Source organism: Tyto alba, unplaced genomic scaffold (assembly GCF_018691265.1).
Source record: "Tyto alba isolate M040663 unplaced genomic scaffold, T.alba_DEE_v4.0 Super-Scaffold_23, whole genome shotgun sequence".
NCBI classification, from domain to species: domain Eukaryota; kingdom Metazoa; phylum Chordata; class Aves; order Strigiformes; family Tytonidae; genus Tyto; species Tyto alba.
The window spans coordinates 19,188,248-19,199,480 of record NW_024881297.1 but is presented as its reverse complement, the minus strand read 5'-3'; the positions used below and the strand labels follow the sequence as shown (position 1 = coordinate 19,199,480).

Sequence of the window (11,233 nt, the reverse complement as noted above, 5' to 3'; positions counted from 1 at the left end):
CCTGTGTAGCTAAGTAGGACAGCTCACAAAAAATGTTTGGGGTTTTGGGTTTCTTTTTTGGGGGAAGCAACTTGGTACTGTTACTTCTATATGTTGTACTTCATTCTAGCAAAAAACGGCATTTAATACTGCTTTAAAAAGGTTATCTGCAGGTGTCTTGTTCTGAGTGGTACCTGTAGATTTGTATACTGGTAAATGCTTTTAGGGGTTTTAATTGTGTTTTAAAAAAAAGCAGAGTAGTAAGTCACCAGTGAAAGCTACAGTATCATTGAACAAAGAACACTCTAGACATTTTTATGTGTTACTGAAATTTATTAAATATAATCTACAAGTAACTTTTATTAGTTTCTTCAATAAATAGTTGTCTCTCTAAGTTTATTGCCAAAGTGAGAACCAATTAGTTTTCCAAAGTACATTTTGAGCCCGTAGGGCTTACAGAAAGGATCAAATGTGATCTTGGAACAGCCTGTTTTATCACCCAGACTAAGAATATCCAGTAGTCCCAAAATGGACATCAAGCTAGTAAGCCACAGGGCAAAATATATAAATTAGTCATAATTAAATATTTAAATAAATAATGTAGCCGTAAAAATAAAAATGGTTGTCTGATTATTTTAACATAGATATCAGAAAGTTTCTCAGTTCTTGGTGAAATGCAGGAAAATTCTTCTTGTCATTAGCTTCACAGATCTTGCATCCAGTTCCTAGGGGAGTTAGGTCCTGCAATACAGATATTTTTATTGATTGGTGATAGCTCTCTTGCCAGCTAGTTTTAGCAATAATGCATCAACTTCTGTATGTTAAGCTTTTCTTTTAAGAAAAAAGAACCCTTAATATTTCTGGGGAATGGCTTTTTTCAGTTGGTAGGTGTTAAGGGATGATATGATGAAGCTGTTGCTCCTTATAAAGGATTGTCATGCAAATAGATGTTTTTATACAGTTTAATGTTATGATATTTTTGTATGAAATCCTGTATTATCAAGAGATGGTAACAGACCTTGAGGCATAAAAACGCTGATTCTGGCATTGCTTTTCACTAACACTGAAACACTTTTTTTTTCTTTTTGTTTTTTTAAACCGGGTAAAAAGGTTGCTTACCCTAAGGCTCTGGAGATTCTTTTTGATATTTCGAAGATTATCAAGATCCTTATCTTCAATTTCATTCTCCAAGGTGTCCATTTCTGTCAGGTAACATTGTAGAGTTTGCCAGCTGCACTCCTAAAATGGTCAGCAATATCATTATATATGATGACAGTTGATTCACTTAAAAAAAATCTCAATTACCCATTGTTTTTGTCCTCATATCAAGAATTAAGCTGTTGGTTTTCTACAACATAGAGTTCATTTGTCCCCCTTAAAATCGTATTGTAAAATGTTACATGTGGCCTTAATTCTATGGTTGATTATTGTAGCTTTTGAAAAGTGAATAATCTTTACAGGACACTTGAAGTGGTGGGGTATCTCTTGAGAGCACAAAACTGCAGTATTTGCTCCTAAACTGAGCATTACTCCTGGTTGTCATGTGGAAATCATGTTATAGCAGAAGGATTAGTAGTCAAAGCCTCTGTCAGTTTTACAGTGTCCTTTTCAGAGCCATCTTCAGTTAATGTATTTTGGTTGCTCTAATGTCTGCATCTGATCTGGCTTTTGATTGTGATAAATAACTATGCATTACTCTTAAAAGCTGTCAGACACTCAGTGACAATATGTTATTAATTAGCCTCATACATTTGCATTTAAGCACTGGAGCTCTGAGATACGTCTTGATGTTGCCAGCATATGAGAAAAATGACTCAGATAAGGAAGTGGTTGCAGAATCTGGCTTTAAATCTTTACTGAAACAAAATTACTGTTAAGAGAGAATTCTTCTGGATTAAAGACTTAATTGGAGGCTCAAAGTAGTTAACAGATAACTTGTGAAAAGGTTTTAACGGCTCTTCAGTCCTAAATAACTTGATGCTCTTATTCATACCTCTACTTGCACACTGAATTAAAAAGAAAAGTAGTATAGATCAGCAGCCTGTCAATGATAAATAGTCTGTGGTAAAGCTGTGCTTAGAACACTATCAGCACTCTGATGTGCAGTTTTTTAGAAAGAAGCAGCTACGATGATAGTATTCGTGTGGAAGTAAGTCTTAGGTATTAAGTAAATACTAGAAAACATTAATATATGGCTAATAGATCTAGAATGGCTTGGTAAAGTTTTGTTCCTGAAAAAAATTAGGTAGAGCATAACTAAGTTTCGTCATTGCTAGGATTATGGAAGAATTATAACATCTTAAACAGAACCTGCTTGTGGCTCTGCATCTAGTTGAGCTAAAATATGGCCACTTTGGTATAGATATTGCTTTATTTATTTCTAAGTCTAGTTTTGTTCTCAGAATTGTTATTGTGTTAGTGTTAATATGACAGTATTGCCTCCTGCAAATCTTAGACAATTTTAAAAAATTCATAAAACATTTTTTCCTGTCAGCTGTGTATTCAGTAGGATGAATAGGGAGGAATCATTTTGTGTTACGTATTGTGCAGAACAATAAGCTAATACTGTTCATTAGCCTGTTAATGTTTGGGAATACAAATCAAAAGCAGAAGTGTCTTTAAGAAACTGCACTCCCTACACTGAATTCAAACCGTCTTTTATATCTGCCCTTCTGATGAGCGAATTGATTTGGTATAACTCAGTAATATATCACTGTAAAGTAGCCATATCTTAGATATCCTTCTGAAAACAAAAAATTTAAACTCACCTGTTTCTCATTTGGTGTGTAAAGGTCAAGATGAATCTTCTGTAGAGAATGAGGAGAAAAAGTTATTTTTTCTGAAAAAATACATAGAAGAAAATAAATAGAAGATAATCTTATAATAAAATAAAATCAACCACTTACGTCTTTGCTTTTTTCCAAGGATTTTAAATCTCCTATTAAAGCTTTAAGAAGGCTCACTTTTTCTGTTGGTTGAGGTAGTCTATAAGCTGCAGTCATAAGCATTACTGCTGAAATGCAGCTGAAGATCAGTAGTTTGCACATTATGTCAGTGTCCTGATTATCTGTATGCTAGTATTTGAGTTGTGATAAAAGATGAGAGCTAGTAAGTTGTCCTTAAGATGTTTAGTGTATTTATACTCTTCTTTCTGGGGGGGAAAAAGATGGGGGCGTCATGTTTTATTACACATTTTTTCATATGTTCTACCTGCATGGTAAGAATCATTACTTTTGTTTTTCCTCCCCTGATGACACTTTGGAATTTTTATAAAGCAAGAGGGATTTTACCTACATTCACTGGTGTAAAAGAAGCCCACACTCACTTTTGGCAGTCTCTCTTTGTGCTTTCTGCATGAAACACTTTTTCCCTCATGCGCTGTCCCACTCCCCCATAGAATATGCTGTAGAATATAATCCTGCCACACAAAACGTTGTTCTAAAGATGTTTAATTTAACCATTTTGTTTGTTTATCTGTATATATTTATCATTTCACAAATCCTGTGGCATTATTTAAGTGAAGAAAGAAGTATTCTCATTTTAGTAATTGTTGATTAAACAACAGGAAGAAAGTTGGCTTCCTGTCTGAAGGTGGTTTTACCTGTCATCTTTTGCAAAGACAGTTAGTGTAAGCTTAGGTGCATAAATCAGTCTTTATACGATCAAATTGAAAATGTTTGTGAAAAAAACTGCAGCAGGATTCTTTGTTTTGGGATATTAAATCATTTTTTCTATTACTGTATACCTTAATGCTGTTCTTTTTTAATTTGCATGTGTCTTTCACTTTTCTCCAGCTTACAGTGAAAATGCACTGCTTTTTGAAATATTTACAGATTTTTCTTACTGATACCTAACCCACTGCATTTTGTGGTGTGTATCACAGTACTGAAGTTGAGAGTAAACAGTAATTTGACACTGAACTCTTGCATAATATCGTTGAATTGTTTTTCTTTTCTGATGCAGGGGTCTTTTGGCTGGTATCTTTGGAATGCTATGTGCAGTGTTTAAAATTCATAGTTTTCTTAATTTTGAGTGTAGTTCTGAGCCAGATAACTCCCCCTGCTGCCCAGAAATCTCTAACATTATGTGAAATGTGGTTCTGCTCAGTGAATTTAGTTGCTGAAGCTGTATGGAATGAATTCTGGATTTGCATGCTACTGTGGTTTAAAGTTTTGTAGCATTTGGGATGAGCAAGACTGGGTGCATGGCTACTTCACCTGCCATTGCAAACATGTGGAAACGTATTTTACATGTTCTGATCATGTAATCTGAGGAGGAGTCAATCTGTTCAAAGTTGGTTAGAATATGCTTTTCCTTGGATTAAATACAGTCCATTACTGTAATTCTTTTTGTTAGTGTCTGTTTGTCCACTAGCCATTAAACTGGTGTTAATTAGCAGTGCAATCCCAGCTCCTGGAGAACTTGATCTTCATTTCCTGGTTTTGAAATAAGTACAAACATTTAACGTGTATGGTCATACAGAAGTCCTAGTAGCTATTTTAGCTTGCAGTATGTAGTATTTGTGCAGTTTGAAACCTTTCCTGGCATTTTATCTTTTATCCCTTGCATTCTTGAGAGCAACCAATTTCAACCAGAAGTTATGACTGCAGAGGTGAGCTGCTGAGCACTGGGTTGTCAGGTTTTCTCCAGGGTGCTTATAAAGTTAGGTCATTTTATTCGAGGTTTTCCAAGTTTGGTTTAAGTTAATGTGTTTTCACTGTGTCAAGTATTAAGAAATACCTCAATAGTGAGAACAAGACATGTTTTTGTAATTATTGCTTGATGTTTTCAAAGCTATACAGTCTTTTCTATGTTCTATAAAATTACATAATTTTCTCTTTTCTTTATAGAATATTCCATGGAAGTACATTTGGAAGCACTGGTATTTGAGATGCTGAATCTGATTGATGCCTTCTGGAGTAGTTTTCAGCAGTTTAGATAAGAGGTTGCTCCAAGCACTTGCTTTGTGCTGGAGTGTTGGGTTTTTTTTGAATCCGTGCTTAAAATACAACACAGCCAGCACTGGATTAGTACTTTTGTTTTCCAAGTATTCTGCTGTTTCCTTTTGCAAGTCTTCAAGAACTTAAAAAAAAGAAAGTCTGAGCATTCTGTGATATTTTTCATCAAGTTTACAGATAGGTCTGCTAAAGAACAAACACTGCTCAGGTAACTACCTCCCATGCATCTTTGACCACAGGGCTTTTAAGAACATTTTCCTTTTAAGTCCTTTATAGTGTATAAAACTATGATTTTAGTTCTAGTCTATGTATAATTAGAATTGGATCTTTATATTTTAATTGAAGTAACATCTCTTTATCTGTTGTTTTCAAAGACTAAGAGGGGCTTGCATTTCAAGGGGGGGTGTGTGTGGAACCTGAATATGCAGTATTTAATTAAGCGTGCCCAGGCATTCGAGTGATTAATTTTCCCATGTTTTGCTGCAGGCTTTGTGGTCCAACGGAAGAAAGCAACAGATCTAGTTTTGGCCATCTTTATTGGATGTGCCAGGAATGGGGAGGGGGATGGCTTGGAGTGTTTTGATAAACCCAGAAACAACACAAACACAGTTAATGTTAACGCACAAATTCATGTTTGAATTATACCTTCAGTTCTGGGAGTCTGTCCTGCTTAAAAGTTTTAATATTCACTATGCTAGCTAAGCAGTTTCCAAGGTCATTAGATTGCTCTTGCAGTCTTTTGTGTCTTCACTGTGTACATGCAAGACAAACCAAATCTGACCACAAGTAGTAGAAAGAAGTTGAATCTACAGGGACAAACGCAGAATGTTCACAGTCATGGTACTAGTAAGACCACAGGCTGGCTGTGTAGCGGCCTTTGCGTCATTGGTATGCTGACATGATGGTATAAGTCTCCCAACAGTTCCCAGCAGTACTATTGCATTTGAATAGGTTTGTGTCTAAAACGTCTTAATCTTTTTTCTAAATTAGATTTTCCTTACTTGCATGTCTTTCACTTAAGTGCTATCTGTCAGATTATAACAAACCAGTAGTTCAGTGTATGCTACGGGGCTCATATACTGTTGGAGATGGATAGCTTTTTCAGATGAGAATATGCTGATATGCTGTAACTTTTAAATAAAGTAATATTTCTGTATGGTGTTGGACTTCTGCGCTGGTCAGGTTTCAGTAATGACGCTTAATCTGAGCTCATATTTTTTTATTGGAAAAGGATTTACTTAGGGTTTTATTCAGAAGTAAAGTGGTTTAGATAGCCCTCCCAGATTTGTGTTGATTACATTTTAACAGGAAATTAAATTACTCCTTTAAGTTGACTTGGAATTATACAGGATAAAGTAGTGCTGCCAATGCTGAACCCCCAAAGTCCTGCCTTCAAAAAGTATTGGGGCAGGTACTGGTCACCATGTCATACCGTGGGTTTTTCGTTTGGTTTTGTTTTTAATGCACAATTATGAAAGTTTAATTGATTTCTATCTCATTTTTTTTTTTTCTAAATCAAATAGCGTTACGCTATGGGAAAACCACTGTAAAATTCACCATACCTGAAAAGATACAAGGAACACTTTAAAAGCCTCACCTAAAATTTAAAGGAAGATAGCAGTAAAGCAAATATATTGGAGGGAGACAATATTTGTGAATCAAGGGGCTGGGAAGGGAGAAGAATATGAAGAACAAGGGTTCATTTTCTCTTAGAAAATGAGTAGAAGTAAATGACCCATGCTGACTAAACCCCTGATCTGTACAACTTCAAAGTCTGGAAAAGTTTTTACATAGGATCTGACTCCTCTCAGATTAGGCTCTTATTTTTTGTGTCTTTCTAAACTGAAAGCTTGCATTTTTTTTAATGTTATTTTTCCTTGCAAACCTGATGACTGGTGAATTTTGGAGGGAAGTTTTGGTTTCAGTGAGGTATTAGGCATCTTGATGAAGGTGCTTGCTTTCTTTCTCCATCACCAGAACAAAGTTATATTCATCAGGAGTCACTGTGAATGTCTTGTTTGGTACGGTTTAGTACATGTGCAGGTGTTTTTCAGACTCCTACTACAGTAGCACGCTTTTACAAGATTACTGTTAGTAGAGTCATAGGAACCACAGCAGAGTTCATATGGCTGATGAAGGTGATAACCTTCGATTTGTGATCATGATCTGTTGGTTTAACTCTTTCTAACTGTGTTCTAGGCCTGTTTTAAAGAATTTTGAATAGTGGAAGTTGTCTTCCATTTGCAGATCTCCTTACCTGTGGAAAGTAAGCCTTTAGTATTCTTACTCCACTCCGTAAGGAAACTCACATAAACATGTTGAAGATTTTAATAAAGGGTTTAATTATAGCTGGTTTTAATTTGTTTGTAAGCCATCAAAAGGAGATAGCCACCTCTTTCCTTCTTCAGCTTTTTCTTGGTCTTTCTCTTCAGTCAAGCAGTAGCAGAGTTTCATGATCCTGCTTGCATTTAAGAAATGGAAAATTAGTTTTATTGAAGGTATTAGGTTAATAACAAAAGAATAAAGTTTTTTTTTTTTTTTAAATTATCACTAAACGGTGTGAGTTCAATACACCCTGTAAAATGGAGCACTTTCTTCCCAAGTACCTGTGATCCTAAAACTGAAAATCTCTAACCTGTTGAGTAGGTAACTGCTGTATTTTCTGTTGAGCAAGAGGAACCATGGCAGTATCCCAGTTACAGCCAGTAATCTGTGTCTCCATGTTGCAGTACATTTTTAATAGATATTACAAGTAGAACAGTTTTCAGATAAATGTAATGGATTCTGCAATGTATTAGTATTTAAATATAGGAGTGAACTAATGACTGTTTATAAGGAAAGATAAGAAAAAGGAGAAAGCATTAAACACTTTTTCTTTATTGCTTGCTTGTGATGGGATTAGAGCATGAATTGTGCTGATTCACCAGTGCATGTGGTATCATCACTGCGATGATAAAGATTGATGTGGGAAAATGTCCTGTGGATGGCTTGTGTGACAAGGACAAATGAAAGGATAAAAGAGGATGCAAGGAGTTGCCATATTGGGTTAGAACAGTGGTTTTAACTAGTTGAATTGTCTCTGATTAGGGCAAGTACCCACTGTTTCAAAAGAAAGTGCTAAAAAAAAACCCAAAGTGACTAATTCTTAGAGTGATTTTTTTTCCTGCAAGAATATCAGTGACTTTTTTTTTAGGTAAGGCTTTTGGTTTTACAGGGTTAACTAAAATCTGAAAATAGTTGACAACTGGAAATACCTTCACAAAACCTGTGTTTGAAGTAATTTCTTATTATAAGGACCAACATTAAGAGAGAACACTATTTTAAGAAAAAAAAAAGTTCTAATAATTTATAAACTAGCCTGTCTTTGGAGTAAGTAATTTTAATCGTTCCTTAGGAACTGACGCACAAGTTTTTATCCTCCTAAAAGTCTCATTTGTAATTGTTTAATAGGTGTGGATTTAGTTAAAGTATGGGGTGTTGGACTTAGGGGTGCTTTGGTGTTTCCCATCACCATAGTTAGCATTGGCTAAGCACATTCTCCCTAAGAGCATGGTGAGATCTCATAGTTTAGGTCTCTCTTCTCTGCATATATAGACAGTCATGAATCTGCCTTGTGCCCAGCATTGTGGTCTGATTTTCATTTTAGAGAAGTGGTGTCTTACTATGCAAGTCTGCTCAGTTTTTTCAGTGCAAGAAATGGCTTGTAAATGCTGATGAGTCTGGTTCTTCCTTGAGAGATTAAGAACCATCTCTAACTGAACTTTTCAAAGCAGGCTTCAGCTAATGTAGAGCATTTGATATACTTGCCATTACCAGATTTATTGTTGGCAGCAGTGTGTTTTAATTATTCATTTCTGTTGGTCCATGAAATACATGCAACCAAAGATCAGGGTGATTGTTTATCTCCACTGACTAGTAAAAAGCAAGAGCAATAACACAAAGAGTGAGGGAAAGGATCTAAGAACTAGAGGCTGGTCAGTGTCACCACAGTCCCTGGTGAAGTTACAGAGCAAGTCTTTGGGAACTTGAAGGAGAAGTTGGTGATGGGCTGTGGGCCAGTACAGGTTAACCAAAGGGTACCTTCTGCTTTATCAGCCTGATTGATTTCTGTAATTAAATGGTTGGTTCTGTAGATGAGGGGAGAGCTGTGGATGTTGCTTATGTCAGCTGTAGTAAGTACAGCTGCTGGTGATAGCCTTTCAATATTGTGGAGGTATGGGCTGGATAGGAGGACTGCAGAGTGGGTAGAAGAACTAGCTGGACCATCACGTTCATAATGATCAGTCATTTGCAGCCTGTAGAGCTCTAGGGGTGTTTGTAATGGGCACCTCTTGTGGTGCAGGTATTGTGGAGGTAGATAGGCTCTTCTCTTGGCCTTTTTATATTAGTGGTTGATGGTACCTGCTAATGATCCCACTAACTGGTTTTACATGTGTATAGAATGGCCAACAGATTTTTATGGACTTCTTATACATCAGTATTTTTTTTACTCATACAAGCGTGGGGTCCAAACATGCAAAACTTAGATATATGGCAGAGATGGATCATTTGATATCTGTCTGAATTATATTTGAGCATTAGAGTAGTCTTCAAGAAGTCTTGACAGTCTTGAGAGGTGGGCCCGTGTGAACCTCATGAAGTTCAACAAGGCCAAGTGCAAGGTCCTGCATATGGGTTGGGGCAATCCCATGCACAAATACAGGCTGGGTGATGAGTAGATGTGAGAGCAACCCTGCGGAGAAGGACCTGGGGGTATTGTTGGATGTAAAACTGACTATGATCCAGCAATGCGCGCTCGCAACCCAGAAAGCCAACCATGTTCTGGGCTGCATCAAGAGAAGTGTGGCCAGCAGGTGGAGGGAGGGGATTCTCCCCCTCTGCTCCGCTCTCGTGAGATCCCACCTGGAGTGCTGTGTCCAGCTCTGGGGCCCCCAACATCAGAAAGACATGGACTTGCTTGAGTAGGTCCAAAAGAGGCCATGAATATGATCAGGAGGTGGAGCACATCCCATATGAGGACACGCTGAGAGAGCTGAGGCTGTTCAGCCTGGAGAAGAGAAGGCCTCAGGGAGACCGTACAGCGGCCTTCCAGTGCTTAAAGGGGGCTACAGGAAAGCTGGGGAGGGACTCTTCATCAGGGCGTGTAGGGATAGGATGAGGGGTAACAGTTTTAAACTGAAAGAGGGTAGATTCAGTTTAGATCTAAGGAAGAAATTATTTTCTGGGAGAGCAATGAGGCACTGGCACAGGTTGCCCAGAGAAACTGTGGCTGCCCCCTCCCTGGAAGGGTTCAAGGCCAGGTTGGACGGGGCTGGGAGCAGCCTGGGCTGGGGGAAGGTGTCCCTGCCCATGGCAAGGGGGTGGGAACTAGATGGTCTTTGAGGTCCTTTACAACCCAAACCAGTCTATGGTTCCGTGATACTCTGTCATAATTATTGGTATGGGAGTTGCTTCAGAATTTTATTAGAACAAGAATCTGAAATGACTAAGAAGTCAGATAACAGTATTTGGTAAATGTTGACCATCCCTATTTTCCTTTTACAGTTGGCCATTGTAAATATAATGCAGTTAGGACATTACAAGAAGAACTTCATTAGAAGCTCACATGAAGAACAACAGAAATTTTTTTTTAAATTATTCTTTTCAGAAAGTAAACTTACTAACATTACGAACTTTTAAGTCAGTGTTTTCTTTTTATGATAAAATCTGGGGTGATTGCAAGTCTGAATGAGAAAATGAATTACTGTGAGAGTTACAGCTTAATGTAAAGTAAGGTTGATTAATAAGGTAAGGGTTAGGACTGGATTTAATACAGGTTAAGAGGATGTGCTGTATTTACAGAGGAAATAGTTGAATTTCTTCAAGATTTCTGGGTGAACTTGAATGGCTTCTTTTTCTGTAGGTATAATCTTCAGTAGGTCCACATACATTTACAACAATGATTAGTCCTGTTTGTTTTTTTCCTTTTGTATCCAAATGGATTTTTTAAGAGCTGTCTCCACAGTTAAGTGTTGCCAGTATCAAAACTTCAGTTTCCAATTTCCTCTTAGTTGAATGTACACCAAACCTGCTAAAAGTGTTCCTGATACACCCACAAAATAATACAAGTGTTAACCTCTACTAGTTTTGTTTCACACTTTTTAGGTAAAGAACTACAGAGACAGATAAAAACGCACTGATGATGAGACACAGCGCTGGGAGTTTGGCCCGCTGATTTTGTTGGCATATGGGGAAAAAACTGAATAGGTCCTTCAAGTTCTTGTCCTTTATGATTTCCAGGAAGAAGTATGTGTCCT

The 11,233-nt window shown here is 37.1% G+C and overlaps 1 protein-coding gene across 1 annotated transcript; it reads right to left on the bottom strand.

The window, feature by feature from the left end:
- Window positions 1–609: 609 nt before the first annotated feature.
- LOC104359387 (interleukin-15-like) lies at window positions 610–3,026 on the bottom strand. Its single transcript, XM_009965133.3, has 4 exons — window positions 2,886–3,026; window positions 2,748–2,786; window positions 1,099–1,218; window positions 610–720 (listed from the first exon to the last, which is right to left on the bottom strand). The coding sequence occupies exons 1-4, from the start codon at window positions 3,024–3,026 to the stop codon at window positions 610–612; spliced, it is 411 nt and encodes a 136-aa protein (XP_009963435.3).
- Window positions 3,027–11,233: the final 8,207 nt, after the last annotated feature.